The 22,138-nt window shown below is 58.1% G+C and overlaps 1 protein-coding gene across 1 annotated transcript in view; it reads right to left on the reverse strand.

Annotated features, from left to right (window-relative positions):
• Positions 1–22,138, reverse strand: part of LOC111147802 (tau tubulin kinase 1) — a 40,337-nt gene that overhangs the window by 13,878 nt on the left and 4,321 nt on the right. The window contains 11 exon segments of the mRNA XM_022504044.1: positions 12,237–12,798; positions 15,482–15,660; positions 15,913–16,144; positions 17,074–17,228; positions 18,527–18,652; positions 18,738–18,830; positions 19,290–19,355; positions 19,786–19,890; positions 20,678–20,818; positions 20,989–21,062; positions 21,309–21,456. Coding sequence (XP_022359752.1) covers positions 12,237–12,798; positions 15,482–15,660; positions 15,913–16,144; positions 17,074–17,228; positions 18,527–18,652; positions 18,738–18,830; positions 19,290–19,355; positions 19,786–19,890; positions 20,678–20,818; positions 20,989–21,062; positions 21,309–21,456 — 1,881 coding nt within the window.

Below are 22,138 nucleotides of genomic sequence, written 5' to 3' on the forward strand. Positions count from 1 at the left end.
GGCTTCAGTAGACTGATCCACAGAGAATAGATCTAGGTGCCCACCCCTCTACTTCCTATCCCTCCTCCAGCAAGTTGGCAATTAGGAGTCCAGCCCCAGAGACCAGGGTCCATCCCTATCACCTTCCTGCAGATGAAAGGAGACTGCCAGCAGGGCAAGGGCTCCTGGAGTCCACCTCGGGGGAGACCTCTCAGGATTCCCCCTTCCCGTCCCCATCCTTGTCTTAGGGGCTGTGGGGCTGGATCCATTTATCTGGAATTTGCCCCCGGACCAGATCCCAGAATCAGCAAGACTAGCCCTTGCCCTCTGCCTGTTGGGTGGTGGGTTAGGAAGGAGAAGGATGAAAAGAAAGAAGGCGAGTCGCAGGTTCCTGGAAGGCGTCTTTAATCAGGATTTGGTAGTACACAAGCTCTCCGGATTGTCTGCATTAACATACAGGGACTAAAAAAGGCACAAGATCCCTCACACAACGACGCGAGACGGCGGGGCGACCCCCACCCCCGCCCGTGCGCGGCCGTGTGCGCATGGGTGCGTGTCCGTGTCCCACCCCCGTGGCGGCGCCGCGCGTGTGCGTGTCGGTTTCAAGTGTTGGATTTGTACAGTACTCGCAGTCTAGGGGTGGGGGCTCAGTGCATGCTTTTCCACCCGGGCCCAGGCTCCCCCACCCCCGACGCCGCTATGTACACTGAGGACGCACCCCGGAGAGGAAGGGAAAAAAAAAAAAAAAAAAAGCGTCCCGTGTGTGTTTGTGCGTGTGTGTGTGTGTGTGTGTGTGTGTGTGTGTGTGTGTTTGAGTTTTTCGTGCATGCTTACGCTGGCCGGGTTGGGGAATAGTGCAAGCTTATAATACAGTATTATTGCAGTACAAAAAAGGGTGGGGGGTATGATGGGAGGGGGAGACTTAGGAATAAACTGGCTGGAATTCGGGACTTCCGGAAGGGTCCTCTCCCCAACCCCTTCCCATCCCTCGCTCCCCTCCCCACCACGATTAGGAAGCGTCTCCCCATGCTGGGAGGGGATCCTGGGGTCCCTGGAAGAGGCTCAGCTGGGCCCGGGGCTGAGCTTCCCTCCTTCTCACCAGTCCTACCTCTCAGGGGGCAGGGGCCAGCCCTCTCCTTGCGAAATACTGTCAAACATTAGGGCCCCCAACCCCGCCTGCTCCCCCACGGAAGCCCCTCCAGTGGGGGGGGGGTCGACGGAGCAAGTGCAAAGGAAGCAGATGTTGGTCCCTGAGTTTTATTTTCGGGGGTGGGGAGGGAGAAGAGCTGGAAGTGGGGGCGTGTTTGGGGACCCCCAGGGCCCTCAGTCGTGGAGTGGGGTCGGGCAGGACAGACAGACGAAGAGGCGTGGGCAAAAAGGGGGTGTTGGGTGGCTCTGAGAGACCTAGGCTCAAAGCTTGGCTCCCCCTCAACTCTGGGCTCTTTGGCATCCAATTGCAAGGCCAATTATGGGAGCAGGGGGAGGCTGTGGGCGGCGAGGTAACAGGGATAGGGGTGGGGTGACGGGGGCCCTTAGAGCCGGGAGAACTGGCCAGTTCCCCCGCCCAGCCCCTCGTCTGCACCCCGGCCCTGGAAGCACTGAGGGGTGAGGCCGCGCCCCGGGGTCAGGGGGCCCAGCGGCCGCGAACCCGGGGAGAGGGAAAGCAAACACAAAGTTGGCGCGAGGGCAGGGCGGCAAGGGGGCTCACCGGGGAACCCGGGACTTTAGCAGCAGGCAGCTCGGCTGGGGCGCGCGCAGAGGCGGGGCGGGGCGGGGGCGGGGCTCGGAGGCCGGCCGGTACCCTGGTCGCGCGCGTAGCAGCTAGTTAAGACGACAGACCGTACATTCGTGGCGCGTTGGCCGCGGGGGCAGGAGTGTGGGGGCGGGCCCCGGGGGCGGGAAGTGGTGGTTGGGTCCTGTTACAGTAGAGTTAGAAACCTGTGAGAGGTGCCCGGAAACGCGGCCTTTGTGCTCTCCCAGCGGGGGGCTGCTAGTTTGCTGTCCGGAGAGTGGATGAAATGTGCGCGCAGCTGTGGCGTGTGCGTGTGCGTGTGCGTGTGCGTGTGTATGTGTGAGGGCCAGTTAGTCGTGGCAAGGTGAACCCCACCCCCCCTGCACCCGCAAAGACTGTGCAGGTAGAAGGGAGGATAAAGTGGTGGGACTGACGGCGGAGCCAAATGGAAGGAGGGTCTAGAAAAGTTCCCACAGGCCTTTGGGCTTCATTGCCCCTCCTCCCCCACTGCTTTTCAACTCTTTACTTGGGGGAAGGGGCCCGCTCAGGCTCCGAGGCGCCCTGAGCTGGGGAGCCCACTGGGTGCTATGGGGGAACCATTGGGGATATTTGAGGGATGTGGTCCTCAGGCTGGGAGCCTCTCCCTTAGGGAGAAGGATGCTTTAAAATTTTCAGAGACCCACTAGTCCTAGGGGGCACCTCTGGCCCTAATGGGAATAATGCAAACTTTGGGGACATGCCCCCCAACTTAAGGAGAGTGATTTGCCACACTCCTTGTTATCAAGGACTGCCTCTGGGGTGGGCCGATTCCTGCCCTTTGGGTTGGAATCTCAGTGGGGTTTGGGGTAGGGTGGGGTGACATTCAGGCCTTCCTTAGGGGTCATGCTTCCTTCCTCAGGTACCAAGCAACCCAAAGACAGCAGAGAATATTCCATCCTCCCACAGCCAGAGGTCCCCACACACTCCTAAGCATGGTCTCCCCGGCCACTCAGTACAGACACGTTTGCCACAGCTCCCCAGCCATCCAGTGGCCCAAGCTCCCCCCACCACTGCCTGGGCAGACAGCACCACCCCTCCCCAGAAAAAGGGACCTAGGCAGGGCAGAGGAGAGAAAAGGAGGGTCCTGGGACCCTCTACAGAGAGGACCCCTACTTTCCTGGGATTGAAGGGGTCTGCCCACCCCTCTTGGCTGGGGAAGCAAGGATTAATATGCCAGCATGGCTCAAAGGTGCCATCATTCCCCCATGTGCTGGGCAAGGCTGTGCCCATTTTCCTTAAAACTGGAAATGCAGAGGGAGATTGATGGGTTCAGGATGCTAGTCGTTGGGATGAGTGTTGAGTGGTTATTGCTGTGACCAAAGCTGCCTTGAGTGCGTAGGGATGTCTATTCATTACTGAGAATTCACTAGAGCATTTTTCACTGACCCAGGGTCCTGTGCCGTCAGAGAAAATACTGGTCCTACCATGGGGACCCCATTTACCACAAACAAGTCCACTGGCCCACACGCATTCAGGCACACAAACCACGAGGTCACCGACATGTACACACAGCATACACCAACACCACACATCTCCACTGGGTGTGAGCTGCCTCCTCGAAGAAGCCCACCTGACTTAAGGTCCCAGGAAGGACACCATCCTCCTTGAAGTGCCGCAGCCTTGGACAGAAGGGAGTGGGGAGTCCTCAGGCTCACAGAGATTGCAAACAGAGTTCAGAGTCTCTGCCCTTAAACCAGTTTTGTTTGGCTCACAGTGATTTTTCTTTAAAAAGTTGTGTTTTTTTAAAATTTGGTGCCAATAATTAAAAATCGGGAGATTTCACATAAAAATTGGAAGATAGTGGCAATAGTTGGCTGAGCTCACACCAGGGGGAGTGCATCTCCCAGTTACCACAGTCCCCAAACCTGCCACTGTTTGACATGGCTTAGCCCCTGTTGAGGTGTGAGTTGGTGACCCTTGCCTCACCAATGCTAGTACCTGCCCTATCTGTGAGCCTGAAGCCCAGGACCCCCCACCCTAGTACCTCAAGGTTCTGAGCACTGCCTTCAAACTGTAGCTCTTACCCCACCCACTGAATCTCCAGAGCTGCTTGGGGTTGTGGAATGGAGAGGGCGGGGTCTCTGGAGAGATAGGGTGGGTCTTTTCAACCAATCCTGGTACTCTGGAGTGACCCCCTCTGCCCTACACCATCCCACACCCCCGGGGACACCATCAGGTGGAAATGGAGAAGGAAGGAGAGTCTGGCTTGGAGACAACCCCTTCCTTTTAGATAGAGTGAGGAGGGGCCAAGCAGGAAGGACAGTAAATAGATCACTACACAGAAAAACACTCTAAAACTTCTATCCAACAAGACCTCAGTTATTCGGCATTGGCGGGTGTTTTTATGTTTTTGTAAGTTAAATAATCTGATTAATCCGTTAAATGCAAATAATACTGGGATCAACCTCATAAACTATTATGAGGATTAAATGAGTTAATTTTGTAAAGTGCTTAGATCACTGCCTGACACGTAATAAGCACTGCTGCCAGTGACGGTTTAATAAAATAAAACATTAATAATTGGAAGCCACCACTATACTCAGAGTGTGACTATAAAGTACAAAAACACCGATTCCAAGTACAGAAAAGAGTGCTACCTCTTTTCACAGCTGACCCAGAAGAGGCTGTGCATTTTTCCCCAGCAGGGAATCATTTCTTGAAACATTCTGACCTCCTCCTTGGGAAACCCTTCTGGAGAAAAAGAGCCTGACAACACTGCAGACTCACAACTTCCCTACCCAGCCTGGGCCCTAGAAACAAGGAACTCAAGTCCAAACCATGCATGGCTCTGCCGAGCTGCATGTGAACTTGACCCAATTCATGTGGCTTCACATGGCCTGGGCTAATTCCAGAAATCGGAGCCACCCTCAAAGGATAATCATGTTATCAAGACGCTCTCTTGTTGGCTTAGAGCTTTATGGCCAACAAGATGCTCTCCCACTACCAACGAGGGTATGCAAAAGGATGTCCCTTAAAGGACAAAATATTTGAATCATGATCTTACTTTAAAGGACACACCCTCTCCCACAGGAATCAGTTTTGGGGTGTGTGTGTGTGTCTGTGTCTATGTCTGTGTCTGTGTGAAAATTCAGCCACCTTTGGAATGCTTAACAGGATTCCCCACCTCCAATGGCTTTGGAAACAGAAATATGTACTTAATGCTAAAACGAGGCTGAAGCTAGTGCCATCATCTTTGATAAGTCACAAGGCACTTTGGGATCTTAGAGTACCTCAGGGTTCTGGTCACTGAGTGGGAGCCGTGCTCAGGTAGTGGAACCCTCTGGAAGGGAATGCCGGATAACTGAGTGCTTGGTCTCATCTAACCCCAGATAGCATGGGCCCTGCCCCCACACCCCACGGCTGCTGACTTTTGGAGCTGCTGGTGGACAGACTCCCCTTTACTTCACCCCGTGCCACTCGCTGGGTGGATGGAAAGAGGGCCAAAGAGGAAGGGAGTAGCCAAGGGGGCAGTGGCGGAATGTGGAAGGCGGAAGTGGGACTACTGTTCATCCCACCCCCTAACCTTTGTGCTTTGTGTTTTCTGTCCTTTCTTTTTAAAGGGTCTACCCTGACCTCTCCTCTACCCTCTGCCAGAGCCGGATACAGCACCACCCAAGACAGACTGGAGAGCAACAGAGGCTTGACCTTGGGGACATTCAGAAGTAAGCAGCTGGGATAAAGTGGGGGTGGGGCACCAGTACTAGGGCATGAATCTGGCTTTCATTCCTAGATGAGGACGGTGCTCTTGGCCTAGACATCCTCCAAAAAGAACAGATTTTGAAGAAAAGAATGTAGTGAGTGTGGGCATAGCTCATGTGAGTTAGCTATACACAGAGCCAACCAGCCATGAGGACATTTTAGCCAAACAGCATTGCCCACCTTTCTATGACATCCCCAAGCTGGGGCAAGGATCCTGAGGCCTCTACTCCAACCAGAGATAGCTGGGGAGTTGAAGGGAGTTGAGTTGGGAAGGAAGAGTCAAAGGGAGAAGGCAGTAGAAAGAGGAGCCAAGAAGAGAGTAGGTACATAGGAAACTACCAAGGACTGCACAAATATTTTTCTGACTCCCTGACACACACAAGTACACCTTCACACACACCCATATACATAGGACTGCGGCACTGCAAATTCAGTGGTGTCATTCACACTGCGGTCAATGTAAACGGTACTCCCTGGAATTGTGCAGTGCACAGCCTGAGCATCTATCCATGGCAGGCCTGCCTCATGCACATATGCTCATGTATAAGAACATTCATACTCACAAGTATTCATGCATGCACACAAGCATATACACAGATATGGTCTCACTGCAATAAATATTTTGCAAACCTTCAGGTCTCAACCTTTCCTTCCCTTTCTGTATAGGCACTACCCTTCCTGGCACCCCTCTTCACCACTACTCCATTGCCTAGGGAAACAGAGGTGCTGGCTGACAGGGGCAGGAATGAGGAAAAGGAACCTTGGAGGTCCCTGCAGTGACACGTTGGGGGCTCAGAAAGGACATAGTGATCTGACATCCTGACCCGCCCCACCCCCTGCATCTGCATATCCCCGGCAGATCTGCCTACCCTGTTCTCTGTCTTCACCATGGCCCCTTGGGACTGGCTTGGCTGAGCACCTACAGGAAGGAGTCACTCACTGAGAGGGACCCTGGTGGGGCTGCTGCTGTCTAGGATTTGTCCTGAACTCACAGGGTCTACCTCATCCTTAATAACCTAGCTTCTCTGCCAGTGCTTCTAGGATGGGTGCCCTCACCCCAAGGCTCCAGCTTCCTCTGAAGGGCAGATGCCAGGCCCCCAGTCATCCATCCTCAGATCCTAAGGGGCTGGGCTAAACCACCAAATCCATCAGGGGCTGATGGCATATATCCCTTGGGTAAAGGGCAGCCTAGAGTGGACTGAGCTCCAGGCCTCCTGGGTCAGATGAGGGAGGCAGGAGCTCTGTCCTCTGTGACAGTAGCATGTGGTAGGCCCATTAGGCCACAGGACTGCCCCCCGCCTCCTGACTATGGAGGCCCTTCCTACCAAACCCCAAACCTGGCTGACTAGGCCCGCATCTCATACACAGGGGCACATGCCTTGCCCTATGCAGACAGACAGACACATCCCAGGAGGGTGTCCGTCTTCTGCCACCCCCCTTGGGGGCAAACCAGGCCCTGACATGCCAGGAAATCACAGATTAAACAGAATCACCTCCACGCCAGACTGACTCTGACCCAGCATGCTTTGTCTCCCTGATACCTTGCTTTCCACCGGACTCTGGACCCCACTGGTGGCTCCAGCCCAGTGTCTCTGTCCTGTTCCTGAAGCTGCACCAACAGCCCCACCTCCCCCTGCACCATTTGGCTGGCACCAAGCAAAGGGAGACGTGGGGGAGGGGGGTTGGTCACTACAGTACCTTGGGCCAACGTTACAGGGGGCTGTATTGCATGATGGGGTGGGATGGGGTGTGTGAGTGTGTGATTATTGCGTCCTGGGAAGGAACCATGGTCTCTGCCTGCTCCCCACCCCCCCCACCTGCCCCCTCCAGGAGGGGGGGGAGCCCAGCCTAGGTCTTGTGGGTGAAGCGGGCCCACACCTGCTGCAGCTGGGACCGCGAGATGCGGAGCACCGAGGGCACGAGTCTGTGGTTGCCGGCGGCGAGGGGCGCGTGGCGCCGGTGGGGCGCCCGCACGGGGCTGCTCTCCGCCGAGCGGCTGCGCTGAATGAGGGAACCGGAGGAGCCGCCGCCGCCAGGGTGAGGGTAATGCTCGGTCTCCAGCGTGGAGGAGGAGAACACGGAGGACGCCAGTCGTCGCAGAGGGCTGTACCGCGGGAGGGAGTGCCCCGAGAGTCTGTCCTCCTCCAACTGAAAGAGACCAAGAGAGTGGAGGGAAAAGAGGTGTCAGGCACAGACTCGACAGCTCCGTCTCGGGGGGCCGCCCACCGCTCACAGCACCTGCGGCGCTGGCGTCCCGGGCAGGGGGCAGTGTTGGGCAGGCGGAGGGCGTGCACGCCGCCCCATTCTGCCCCAGCACCTAGACTCTGGCCGCCAAATCCCTTCCCAGTCTTCCTCCTCTTTGGCACTCCTCACACCGTGGTCTCCTTGCAGAGACCTTGGTCAATCGCCTCCCCTGGGCAGCCTTCCTGCCTTAGCCCTTCCTAGTTCAGAGTTCCCTCTGAGCTGAGGAATCCTCCCCCACAGGAAGACCCTTCTGCAACTGCTACCTGCCATCTGTCTCCTCAGCTGTTTTCCTGACTCCTTAGGAGGCTGGGAGAACATTCCTTGCACGCCCTCTGCCCCATCACGGGCCGGGGATGAGGGGGATGGCAAGGACTCCACAGCAAAATGTAGCAGACGGGTAGGACTCTGGAGTCCAGCTACTCATGTTTGCACCCCAGCTCCACCACTTACTACCTGGTGAACACAAGCAAGTCACTTCTCGTGCCTCAGCTTCCTCATCTGTAAAATGGGGCTGACCATGTTTCCCAGATCATAGGCTTGTTGTAAGGATTAGATGTTATGACAGGCACAGCACTTAGGGTTGCCCTGGCGTAAATGCTGTGTCGTGTGAGCTGTCTGATTATCCTTTACGTCACTCTTAAGAATGAGGAGAGGAATAGAGAGGGTGAGAGGGAGGAGCAGACTGAAACCATTTCTCCAAAGTGGCTTTTTCCCTGTCCTCTCCCAGCCCAGCCACAAGGCAGCTGCAGGGAGGGCCTTGGCCACAACACAGACATCAGGAAGAATCCTGTCTGGGTCCTTCTGCCCTTCTACCCTCAGAGGGAAAAGGGAAAGCAGACCTGTGTGTTTCAGGCCTGTGGAGATGGAAATGGTGGCTTGGGTGTCGCCAGAACTGTCCCACCCTGACCCCAGCTCTTCCTGTGACTGAAGCCAGTATAAATAGCTTTTGGGGGGCGGGGGCTGAGGATGGCTTGGGCCAGCTGCCAGAGAGCTGAAGAGGAGGGGCCCCAGGACACTCAGTGTGGATGTCAAATGGGGGCAGAGGGGCCCAATGTGAGACCTCCAAATGGAAAGGAGGAGAGAGAAGATTCTGATAGGACTGTCACTGCCCTCACCCTGCTTTCCCTTCACCTTCTTTTTAGCCAAGCATAGGATCCTGGTCCCAGCTGCGCTGAGGATTAGGGGCCTGAGGCCTTCTGTCCAAAAGAAAGGCATACTAGCGTCTTCCCACAGCTCCTCCCACTGCGCATGTGCGTGGCTTGAGCTTAACACCCCAGCAGGAGTTTGGTGAGCTTGCGGGGGGGGGGGGGGGGGGGGGGGGGGGGGGGGATGGGGATGGACTCGATCCCAGCATGCTCCTGCCCTTTCACTCACCCCCCATGTCCAGCTGAAGTACCGCCTTCAAGAGACCACCCTGCTTCCCAGGCAGGCTCCCTATTCTAGCAAAGAAGCGTTCTCTGTTATCTACCTTATGGCCCTTGCCGATAAACCTTCACGTCCACACCTTGGCATCCTCACCCCACCTCTCTAGACCATGAACTCCAAAAGGGCAGGACTGCGGAGCCTTGTTCATCTGTGTCTCCCTGCCCCCAGCACACCGCCTGGCACGTGGCAGAGAAATGCTCTTGTGGCTGCCAGGCGGATGTCCACCTGCTCAGAGAACACTGACCTGCGGTGTTATCAGCCAGAGACAGCCGGCAAAGGATGGCAAACATCCCTCCCCCAAATCACACCCTCTGTCTGCTGCCTTCCCCTCTGCCTAGCTCTCTAGCCCCTTCTAATCTGCACCTTCAGTTTCCTGGGGGAGAAGGTGAGGTGCATGTAAAGAAAAAGTTGAAGGCATCATGGCATTCACACCAAAGAACAACAGATACCTGCTTCCACATTATCTTGGTCGGGGGGCACGGGGTGGAGGGGGTGGGGTGGGGAAAACAGCAGTGCAAGGGCTCTTATCTTTAAGGATCACTGTTATGAGGAAGTTCACACATCAGACACTGGGCGGAGGGAGCAAGATCTAGGGGGGGTCCCTGCAGAAAGGTGGCAGGGTGGGGAGTCCGCAAACGGTGATTCTAAGATCAGCCAAGCTTGGGAGCCCCCATGTAGCCTGAGATCTGAGATCAGGACTCCCTCCAGACCAAACAAAGAAGGAACAAATGCGCCAATCCCCACCCCACCCCCACCCCTCACCCTCCTCTGCCCTTGACAAGGAAGGTCTCTGCTTCGCCAGTACTGGGCTGTACGGAAATGCTCAGTAAACCACGTCACCACCCCCCCATGTGCACACACACACACACACACACACACACAGGCCGCCACGCACACTGCTGTGCCTAAGGCACACCTGCTGACAAGGGCCCCCCACCCCCACCCCGCACTCGGGCTCTCTCTGGCCTGTGTTTGCTCCTCTCCTAAACACACAGGCCTCAGACAGCACTCACCGCAGCTCTACCTCTGCCCGCAGCAACCCCCATACCCACCACCCGGTGACCCAGCATCCTGCCAGCCTCGGTTTCCTTATCTATTAAAGGGCAGGTTTGCCTTATAACGTCACTTTTGGAAGGAAGACACACGTGCCCTAGGGAGGCACTGAGAGAGTGCAGCTCTGGTTACCGTCAGTGGAATTACTGCTCTGATGGTTCCCAGCCCTTCAGCTTTGCCATCCGCAGCCTGGCCTCCGGGGTTCTCTGTGCTCCTGCAGACCCGGGGCATGCTGCATAGACACGCCGCTGTGTGCGCAGACCCACAGCCATGTGCCCTCCTGAGCTACACGAACACGGGAGCGCATGTGATCACAGCAGCAGAAGGCTAACTAACTTCGATGCAGTGTGCTGTGGGGAAACCGAGGCCCACAAACACCGAACACGCCCTCCAGACACATACAGCTCATGGCGGGCCCATAGCACCAGCAGGACTTGAACCCAACACTGAGACTGTACAAGAGGCCCGTGCCCACGTCCCCAACTCTCTCCCCTTACCTGCTTGGCTGTGGTTCCCCCCTGCAAGGATTGTTCCCCACACCCAGGAGGATCGGAAGGTGAGGAAAACCTCCCAGATAGCTCACCTCCCTCTCTGAGATCCACCTGGCCTGCAATCACTAGGAGGGGACAAACTGAGGGCCTGGGTCCAGAGCCTCGGCCTCCTGACTTTGATTCTGGACTGTCTCTCTACCCTACACCACCCCTGTCAGTCTCCCCTCCTCGACTCTGAACTTCCTGTGCGTGCATATGACCTCTGATGCCTCTGGTGCCCAGCATAGGCGAGGTGCTCAGGAAGACTATCGCTTTCGAATGGATGAATGAAAGCAGGAGAAAATGAGAGGGGAGCCAGACAGATCTTGCTCCCTCTCCAGTGCTGGCCTTGGTGGGAACAAGGTCCCCAACCCAGTCATGCTGGCCCACACCCTGCCCTGCCTGAGCCTCCAACTCAGGTTGGCTAGGAGCACTCTGGGTGGGGGCCCAGAGTTTCCACTTTCTGAGCCCCAGATTCCCAGAGTCCACGGCACGGTGAGGATGCACATCTCAGCTCGGAGGCCCTCTTTTCTAGACAGGGTGGGTGGGCCCTGAACAGAGCCCTGCCTGGGGCTGCCCTTCTCCCAGGCTCCCGCGTGCTCCCAGGCCAGGCCTCCCAATCGGCGCATGCAGTGGATTGATCTGACCTGGCCCTGAACCCTGGCACTTTCCAGAGCCACCTGGAGCAGGGCCCTGACATGGGGTGATTGACTGGAACACAGCACAGCCCTGGAGCCCTCCAGCATCACCTCCTTGGCTTTCCCTAGACCCTCTGAGGAGCCATGCTCCCTTCAAAACCACTCAGTGATGGCACTGCTATCCACACAGAACTCTGGGCACCAGCCAAGAACCACCCCCGACCCCGTTCACAGCCCCTCAGTTCTTTCCCCAACACCTCTTGGTTCCATCCACCCTGCCCCACATCCAGAGCCCTGGCCCTGGTCCAAGCCACCAGGCCGCTCTCCTCCTGGCGCCTGCCGTGGGGCTTCCTGCTTGTAGTTCTGGGCCCTTTCATCCGTTTTCACCCAGCAACCAGAAGGCTCATTTAAGAGCACTAAGGGGATCATGGCACACGTCTGTTTAAAAGCCTTGGGTGGCTCACGGAGCCTTCAGAATCAAACCCTAACCCTTTAGCTTCACCCTAAGGCCCTCTGGGCCAGGACTGGGGGACCTGCCTCGCAGCCTCACCTGTTCTGCAACATGCCATCAGGGCAGTGCTTTCTGACTGCCGCCCCCGGGCCTTTGCACACACGGTCCCCTTGGCCCCAGAGGCCTTTCTCCTGCTTTGTCACCTGGCTGAGGCTGCTCATCACGCAAGACTCAATTCAGAACATGGAGGCACTTCCTCTGGGAAGCTCTGACCGTCCCCCAAGCATGGTTTTGGACCCTTAAACTTGTCTACCTTCATCACAGCCTGCAACTGGTGGGTGCTAGTCAGCAGCCCCCAAGGAGCCCATGGGGAGCCCACAGGAAACACTCCAGGCAAAAACCGTGGGCATCCAGGGGTGGGGAGTGGGATGCAAGCCCAACCTTACCTGTCTCTGCGGGCCCGTGGGATCCGACTCTCTCCGTCGAGGGCGGGGTCCCGAGTGCAGTGGCGAGTGGGAAGGGCTGCCGGGCGTCGGAGGCTGTGACGTCTCTGACCGGCCTTCCACCTGGCTCAGCTGGGGTGGTGGGGGCTGGAATGGAGTCTGCCGAGGGTCCTCCTCAGCCAGAGTGTGCACGCCTCGGCCCCGGGGCCTGACGGTTGGCTCGGTCCCTGGCCGCCGCCGCTCCTCGCCCTCCTCAGGCAGTGGCCGCAGCTCTTCAGGCTCCTCGTCCGTGGTACCCGATGTGCTGGGCTCGGCCCCCGGGGGGAAGTCCTTGAGCTCCGTCTCCTTGTCAATGATGACCCACTCCTTGCTGTCAAAGTCCTCCTCCTCGGCCAGTGGCACAGAGCGGAAGGCATTGCTGAGGGCCTCCTGTTCCACGGAGGCCGACACGTCCATGCGGCCGCTGGCCTGCCGGTCGGGGTGGCCTGTGTCCACTGACAGCATCTGGGCCGGCTGCGAGGAGCAGGCCTGGCGCGAGGGAGAGCCGGGCAGATCCATCCGTGACCTGCAAAGCCACCCCGAGTGAGGCTCAGTGCCCAGCCTCTCCATCTCTCCAAGGGACTTGAGAAGGTGGCCTGGTGGACCATGCCTCCTGGAACCCACTGGCCAGAGCAGCTCTGTCACCCGGGGCCAGGCCTGGTCACCACCTGGCTTACCAACCCCCTCCCACCTCACTCCCCATAGAGATCCCATTCATTCATTCATTCATTCACTCAACACGCGGATTTGGATGCTTACTGCCTTCCAGGAATACAAACAAGCAGAAAATGAAACCTCACTCCCGTGCCCAAGGAACGCTGTCTTCTGGACCACCCAGGAGGCCTAATCTCCCGAAAGCCAACACTAGGTTCCCCGTCTGGTGCTCATACCCTGTTGGAGGTTCCCTCCCACTGCCGTCAAGGCAAACGCACCCACCTGGCCCTCGATGGGGCAGATGGTTTTTCTAGCTTCTTCTACCACCACCCTCCAGGCCGGCCTGGCTGGTGTCACCACCCCCAACAAACTCCAGTGGCTCCCAGCCTGGAGAACAAAGTCCATATTCCTTAGTTGGGCACTCAGGTGGCCAGGCCAAGGCCCAGGTTCACCATTCTCCGAGGCAGACTCATCTCTGTCACTGGCTTTTCCCCCCGCAAACTGCCTGCGTGCTCTTACTTCGGTGCCATTGCGCCTGACTCTCGGCACGCCCTTTGCTGTCCTCGGCACGCCCTTTGCTGTCCCACCCGGCAAGGATGTCACCTCCTTGGGGAGCCTTTCCATCCTGCTCTGCTGGGGACGGGGCAAGTTTGCCTTCCCAGCGCTGTGTTCCCCTCTCACCACAGAGTGGCGCATGTGTGTTTACATATCAGTCTTCCCCAGAGGCTGTGAGCTCCCCTGGCAGGGCCTGGGCCCCACCTGACTTTTCATGCTGGGCCAGTGACCCTGCCAGAGGACATCTCTTCCACTGTGCTGGGAACCTTGCATTACCTCCAGAGGCTCCCAGCCTGGGAGGGGGCTGGGTACCAGCCCTGAGGTGAAGGTGTTGCTGGTTGTAGGAAGGGCGCCCCCTCACTGAGAACCAGGGAGGCTTAGCTGCCTCAGGTTGTGCACACCCTCCCACTCGGGCTGTGCGCAGGGGGCTAACTTTCATTCTCCCCCAGCCTCGAGCCTGTGACAGAAATGGGTGCAGCTTGGAGCCACTGTGGGGCTTTCTCAACGTCCTTCCGCCCTGGTCTGTGGGACTTACCTCCTTCCGCTCCATGAGATTGTTACTGATTTAATAAGGCTTAAAATACACACATCCCTGAGGGAGGAGATTCAGGGCCTGCCATGAAAATGGCTGATGTGGCTTCCTTTCCTGAGCGTATGGTTTGTTTTGATGGACATAAGGAGAGAGGGCGCCCAAGGAAGAGAGGGGCTGAAGATGGGGGAAAGGGAAGTGAAGGAAAGGGGGAAGGTGGGCATCCAATCCCAGCGGCTTCATACTTTTTCCTGCTCCCAAGAGCCCCAGAACCTACCCAAACCCTCTGATCTGCCCTACAAGATCCTGAACCTTCCCTTCTAGAAAGTGTCTCTTCAGCAGTCTCCTCTTCCCATTAGCCCTGAAACAAGGGTTCACACCGGGTCAAGCCAGTCTGCTCTTCAGGACTGTCTGTTTGGGGCCTTCCCACCTCTCTTCTCCACTGACACCCCCTCCACACTGCTCTTCCTTGGCTCTCCTTGTTTCCTCGACCCTCTGGGCTGGGCTACCATGGATGCAGACATGGTCTTCAGTCCCAGGGAGGCCAACCCGTGTGAGTGTGACTGTGAGTGTGAGGGCTGTTGGCAACCTGGGCACTGGGCCCGTGTCCCCCTGTCCTGGGGTTGCAGCAGGGACTGGCACAGGCCTCCTCTGTCTTGAACACTGCCACACTGCAAAGGGCACCGTGTCCCACCGCAGAGTCAGGGTGCAGTTTAGAGCAGAATCCAGAGGAGGGGCCGTGGGTGGGGAAGAGGAGGCACGTGGCATGGATGGGAAGAAGCAACCCAGCCTCCTGAGCTGGGCCCTGGGGAAAGGCCCCTTTTCTGGTGCAGAGAAGACCGCAGCCCTGCTGTGTGGTGAAGGTCCACTCAGAGCCACACGAGGGTGGAGGCATCTCTCAGAGGCCTCAGGGAGGTTCTGACTCTGGTCTCTGATGGCCATGGGCCCCCCTCACATTTTGGCTCTAAACTCTCTGTCCCACCAACCAGGTGACCCCGTGACATTCAGATCCCTGCACCCCGACCCCCAAAACTTGATCCACCCCCTCTTGGAGCGGAGCATTTCCTGGTCTCTCCTCCCAGGCCCCTCCCCCAAAGCTGAAGAAAGCCTAGTCAGCTGCTCAGAGGCATCTGTAATTAGTCTGTAAGGAGAGATTCTAGAAGCACACCCACCTACCGGCTCACCCCTTGCCTCCTCCTGGGCTCGGGGACCCAGCCTACCCCTTTAACAACCCGCCTCCCCCCTCCATCCCTTCGCGACATGAGCTGGAACCTCGGTACCCCCAACCGCCTCTCCAGGCCTTGTCACTGACCAACCAAGGTCGACCCCAGGCCCAAGGACAACTCCCTTAACACTCCCAGGGTCCCTGCCCACCTCCACGCTGCATCTGCTCTTTCCTTCAGAGCAGCCATGTGAAGGCTGAAGGGACCAGGGAGGGGACCCCTGGCCGTGCGCCCAGCCCCAGACCTACCTTCTCTCATGCAGTTCCACCCGCCCGTCGGCTGTGGAAAGCCTCTCAGACTCAGGGCTGTTGACCCTCCGGTAGCGAAGAGAACGGACTGGGGTTGTCGGTGAATCTGGAGGGGCACGCACCGGGGAGCTAGGGACCCCCACACCTCGGCTCTGCTCCTCTTCCACCACACAAGGGGTCTGCAGGAGAGGGGAGTCCCATGAACGGGGGCCGACAGGGTGGCTGTGGGCCAAGTGCTTTTCCCAGGGTGAAGGAGACAGAGGGAGGTCGACGCTGGTGATCCTGACATGGGGCCAGGCCATGGAGGCAGGGCCCGAGGGCGGATAGCTGGGGAGAGGGCACACAGGAGGAACGGGAAGGGGGCCGTGGGCTGGGAACCAGGGTGGGAGCGGGGGAAGGCCACCCACGTCCTTCTCTCTGGCTGCAGTTACTTTGCCGATGTTGATCCGGAGTTTGTTCCGGTTGACATCCGTCTCCTCCCAGACTTCAGCCTCAGGACCCCCAGGGTGGGGGGCCAGGTGGGGGCTGGGACCTAGCCCCTCAGAGGGTCGGCCAGGCAAGATTGGAGGTGCGTTCTCCTGGTCGCTCAGGTGTTCGCCCTGCAGCACGTCCTCAGTGTTCTCCCGGAGTAGGTCCCCAGGCACTGGCGTCACGTTGACCACCCTGGAGAGGCCGGGAGGGGCCGGGGCTGGCAGGGGTGCTCTCTCCTCCCAGCGCAGGCCCCGCAGGTCACTGCCACCCCAGGGAGCAGGCACAGGAGAGGCCTCGGCAGGAGTGGGGGCGTCTGTGGGCCCCTCACCATCCCCGGTTCACCAAGCCTGCCCCATGGCCGTCCTCAGGCTAGCACAGGGCCGCAGGGAGATGTGGCCGCCCAGCGTGGCCACGATGTCACCCTATCACTTTAGGAGACTGTTAGTTTCCCGGCCCCACCAGATTTCCAGTGCGGTTCACTGGCTGGCCTCTTTTAGAACAGGAAGGGGTCTAAAGAGAAGAATCACTTGGGAACTCCTCGAGCGGTATCTTTGCAGAAGGAGGCACCATGATGTGCCACCAGGCCCTTCGGAGTCTCTTTTCCGGAGCCCCTGCCCCTGTCTCCCTGGCTCCTCCCCGGGGCGGGGTGAGGGGCCCCCGCCTCACGCTGGCCCCTCCCCGGGTGCCTCTGTCTTTGTGCTGGTCACCCGGCGCGGATGTCATGGACCGGTCCATGACAAATACCCCAGACCCAAGAGCACTCTGAGGGCAGGGGCTACAAGTCTTTTCTCTGAGCCCCACCAGCCCTGGACACAGGCTCAGGACATGCTGCCTAAAGGAATGTGTGTGAACAACAGAAACAAAGTGTGGGGCTCAGGTAATTTCCCTCAGGGCTTCCAACTCCCTAGTAAGGTCAAAAACTCCAAAGGAGAATGCCTGCTGTGTCCCCCCATTGAAGGCAGAGAAGTGGTAGAACTGCCTGGAGCTTGAGAACCCCACCGTTGAGCACCAAGAATAGGAAAGACAGTCAGGTGTGTCCACGTAGGAAGAGGAGGAGAGGGCTGACTCTCTGGGTGACAGTCCTGGCCCCCCGCTGGCCCATCATCCCTCCCGAGACTCACCCAAACATGGCTGCCGTCTGCCGGGTGTTCTGCTGGGGTGGAGTGGAGGTGCTCGTGGACAGGAGGGCATCGGTGCCCGCCTTCTCCCAGTCAAAGGCCTCATTCTCAGCGATGCCCCGTTCCTTCATGCTATTCTCAAACACCGACATGATCAACTGCAGGGGTGGGGGTGGTGGGAGGACAGAGAGGTGACCCTGGGGCTAGCCAGGAGGAGGGTGCAGTTGCTGGGATTGCAGGGGGAAGAGAGGGACCTTCCAGGACAGGGATGGGCTGAGAGGGGGCACTGGAAGGAGAAGGGCACATTGATTTTAAATGAAAACATGCACATGATATGCAAATCAGCATGCAAATCACCATCTTGGTTTGAGCCCCACTGGCTGGACGCCAAACCCTCTGGGATCCGTCCCCTGCTTACCATCCCCACTCAGACTGCTCTGCCATTCCCACCATCTCCGGAGCCCCGGAGCTCTGGTAGTTTCCCAAAGCCACCACCTGGGGTCACACTCCGCACAGACTGCTGCCTCTAGCGGCACAGCCTAACCCACCGGTCCTCTCCTCTTCGAAGCCTTCCCTGATTCCCCCGCCCACACACTCCCGGATCCGCCGCTCTCTGTTCCCAGCATAGCACACTGTATGCTCACTTGCTTGCAGCTGTCTGGTCTGGGGAACCCCAGGGGAGAACTGGGGGGCAGAGCCTTCTATCACTCACGTGAGGCATCTGTGCCAACCACCAGGGCTCCAGGCTCAGGATGTGGTGGACACCCGTAGCCCATCAGAGGCCCGCAGACCATTCCAGCTCTGACTTAGCTCTCTTCAGAATGCAGGGCAGGATCTCTCTGCTGGCAGGACCCACTTCACTGAGGGCCCCCTGTGTGCCTGTCGCTGTGCTCCTGGGTGTGGAGACTTGTGCCTGGCACATTGTGGGTCCTGGGCAGCACACTGCTAATGCATTCCCCCCTCTCCTGTCAGGATTTAAGTGAGTCCCCTAGGGGTGTGATAGTGGCACCTTGGAAAAAGCTCTGGATTTGGGAGTCAGGAGATGTGCCTGGGCCCAGCCCTGCACCCTGCCATGCTATCCGGTCTTAGTTTCCTCATCTGTGAAATGGGGGCAACGCAGAATTCTGGTGTGAAATATTTGAAAGCATTTGGCTTCATTAATTGTTGAGTGTTAGAATAATCACATAAGGAACACACATTATCACCAAAAGCTTGTTTTGAAGTTTAAATGAGTTAATGCATGAAAAGTACCGAGAAGAGGGTCAGCTGTTGATAACTCGTAGCTATGAATACCGTTTACAAGAGCACAGTACAGTGTCATGCAGTTGGAAGACCGGGGAAGATGCCCAGGGCTCAGCCAGCAGGGGAGTGGGGTCCCGGCAGTGTGGGTGCCGCCGGGGACGGTCGCCCCCATGGAGACGTCCAGGGATGCGGGGGCCAGGTGGCAGGCTCCCACCTGGTAATCAGGCTTGGTGAAGTAGTCGAGGCTGGCGATGTGGTCCAGGAAGAGGTGGAACTCGGAGGGCATGTGCTTCAGCAGCATTCGGTGCTCATACTTCTCCTTGATCATCCCTACCTGCTCCTGGAGGCAAGAGGGCACAGGGTGACGGAGCCCCTGTGCCCCCACGCCCCCTCCACCTCCTCAGACCCAGCCCCACAGGGCTTACCTTGTCCTTGATCTTCCTCCAGGGCAACTGGCCCACTGCAAACTCCACCAGCATGTAGAAAAGGGACCACAGGTCATCATGGCGGCCCATCTCCTGGGGGGGTGGGGGGGCGGTGAGGGGAGTCACCCACAGCTCTCGGGTCTTTCCCTGGGACTGACCCTTCCTGAGGGGGTCTAGCCTCAGGGAGGTCGGACACCCAAATTCCCGTGAGCAGAGCTGAGGTCTCCCTGAAACCATGGCTTTCTCCCTGACCTTCCAAGACACACAGACTCCCAACATCAAAACTTCCATCCATGCTTCTTCCCCCTACGTGGATGGTGTGAGCAGAGAGGAGGGAATCTCCAAAAACAAGGACGAAGGTGAAGTCACAGGGAGATAGCAGCGGAGCCTTCTTCCAGCAGTGGTCTCTGGTGTGGCAGCTCCCAGCCCCTGCCCCATACTTCTGTCCCCACCTCGATGGCTGCCCGTCCGTCCCTCTTCCTGAGCTGCACACTCTGCCCCTGACCTGGGCCGCACTGCCCCCACCTCCTCAGGCCCAGCTCTGCCACTCACCCGGTTCTTGTGGGCATTGACTGAGGCATAACGAACAGTCCCTCGAAACCCGGCCACATTCCGGGGCTGCAAAAGGGAGAACACACAGCAGGGCCCTCACCCGCCGCCCCTGACTTTGGCCGCATCTCCATCCTGCTTACTGAGCCTAACTCTGCCTACTTTAACCGGGACTGCCTCCCTCCACCCCCAAGACTGACACACCAACCCCAGTGCTACCCCCACCTCCTGACTCTGCTCACTGCCCCTGTGTCCGTCCCTGACCCAGGTGGGCAGCCAGATCACAGGGTGCGGATCACGGGGTGAGGCTAATGCAACTACAAGAGCTCCAGGAGCGGTGGGGGGGGGGGACGGGCTGAGTGTAGACCGAGCTAGGTGCTGCTCCTACTGAATCCCAGGCCAGGCCCGCTTAGGCAGCTGCAGGAAGAATTGGCGAAGGGTGCTCAGGTCGGGGAGCCAGGCGGGGCGGCCGGGGGTCCCCACGAGCGGCGATACTCACGGGCCGGACGTCCCCCGTGGTGTTGGTGTACTGCCGCGCCAGCCCAAAGTCCAACATGTAGCACTTTCTGTAGGTGGAGGGCAGCCTGCCCATGGCAAAGTTTGACTGGGGAAGACAGTAGCTGTGACCGTGGGGCTCCAAACCCACCCGGCCCACCTCAAGGGGCGCCAAGAACCATGGTTAAGTGTAAACACCACCTTGGACCGCAGGTCATCACATCCCATCTGAGAGACAGGTGGGATCCCCCTTATCTGAGAGCTGAGCATTCCCAAGGTCAAAGAGATTATGGGGCTTCTCCAAGATCACACAGCAGGTGATGACCCAGCTGGGGGTTGAACCGAGGTATGCATCCAGTCCTCAATCCTTGGGATGCCCCAGCAGGGCTGAGTGGCTTAGTGACCCTGTCCTGCTCTGAGGCAGCAGCAGACCTGCCTTGTTCTTGCTGTGTGACCTTGGGCCATTCAGCCAATCTTTCTGGACCTCAGTTGTCAGTCCTTATTTGAATTGGAGATTCTTCCAACACCGGGATCCAAGACACAATCAGCTTCTGGGAATTCCTTACCAAGCCCAGCCCCTCGGTCCCTTTCGTCCTAGATTCCTCTATGCTTCCCCAGCCCCAGCACCTTTCAAAGTTCAAGGACTACTCAGGGCAGGGGTAAGGGAGAAGGGAAGAATAGAGGAGAGAAGTGGGCCAGGGGTAGGCAGGGGTGTGTGCTCTTGGCAGGCAGGGGAGAGGAGGAGGTGGGCTTGGGGCAGAGAGCAGGAGGAAGGGACAGGTAGAAGAGGCTATTCCTGCCCCAACCACAGCTCTGGAGGAGAAACCATGGGACCTGGAGAGGGAGAAGTGGTGGGGGTGCACTTTGGAGGAAGGGCCAGGGAGGGCAACCCTCACCGGCTTGATGTCCCGATGCAGGAAGCCCACGGAGTGGATGGCCTCAATGGACTCCAAGATCTGCTTGCCCAGCCGCAGCGTGGTGCTCAGCGTGAAGGTGCCTCGAGGCTGGCTGCGGCGCAGGTCGGCCAGGTTCCGGCCCTGGGGGTGGCGGCCGGGGCTGGCTAGGCTCGGCTGCCCTGCCCCCTTCCCCGCGGCACCACTTGACATTCCTCCCAGCCTCATCCCCAGAGATTTGTGCCCACTCCCCACACCCATGGTCACAACCCAAGCTTTGGTGGGACAAGAGGGAGGACCCCAAGGGGACTCACCTGGAGCTGCATCACTACGTAATTAAACTTCTCATTCCGGCCACAGCCAATGAACCTGCACACGTGGCTTTTCCCTGGGGGGCACAGACAGGGGTCTCCCAACTCCCACCCCTTCTTCCTCCCTTCCAGTCCTCAGGGGTCTCCAGTGAGTTCTTGATTCCTAGTCCCATGACTTCTCCCACTCCCTCAGCCTGCCCCTCTCCCCACCACCGCCCTTAGACTCCGCCCTGTCTCAGCATCCCCCATCAGCTCTCCCTCAGCCCCAGACCCCAGATCCCAACCTTCACCTCTCTGCCCATCCTCCTGCCCTTGACCCGCACCTTGCAGCTTTTTGAGCACAGCTACCTCCATCTTGAGAACCTGCTTGGGCTGCTGGGCTGACTCCACCTTGAGGGCCACATTCTCCCTGGTCAGCAGGTCCATGGCCTCGTAGATCTCACCAAAGCCCCCGCCTCCAATCTTTTTCAGCTACGTAGATGGAAGAAGAGGATAGGAAACACAGGGATCAGGCTCAGCGGCTCTGCGTCCCATCCATTGCTAGCCCTTCCGTGGTGGGGGTATGGCTACCCTTGAAGAGGAGGACCCTGTGTCTGTCTTCCTTGCCCCACCCGCCAGGGCCCCCACCTCCTTTCCTAGTGCCAGAGACAGCTCAGCCCATGGGCGTGCATGCGTGTGTGCGCGTACACACACACACACACATACACACACACACACACACACACACAGCGCTAGATGTCAGAGTGGGAGGTGGGAGAGGGTATGAGACCTCTGACTCCATACAGATATGGAGACGAGCCTTGTAGGGTTCTAAAGAGATCATGGGCCATCGTGAAACTTTTCTTCTCTGGAAGGACAAGAAATATCACCGTTCCCCTACTCCTCGACTAGATTAAACCACCACCATCCAGAAGGAAAATGAATTTCCAGAACCTCCCAGCTTCAAAGTGGATCTTCCAGAGAAGGGGGCCCTTCCTCAGGTGGGCAGTCTCCTGACAGGTGTTATTAAAGGGAGAGAGTGATGGGGGGAGGGGGTATTTGGGGAGGACTCTCACCAAAGGGTATTCACTGCCCATGCCTGCTGCTGAAGCTCACGGCACTTCCTAGACCCCTAGTCAGATGCCCCAAACCAGGGTGAGCCTCCTCTGGGGGC

Source organism: Enhydra lutris, unplaced genomic scaffold (genome assembly GCF_002288905.1).
Source record: "Enhydra lutris kenyoni isolate GAN:26980312 unplaced genomic scaffold, ASM228890v2 scaffoldscaffold17, whole genome shotgun sequence".
Taxonomy (NCBI): domain Eukaryota; kingdom Metazoa; phylum Chordata; class Mammalia; order Carnivora; family Mustelidae; genus Enhydra; species Enhydra lutris.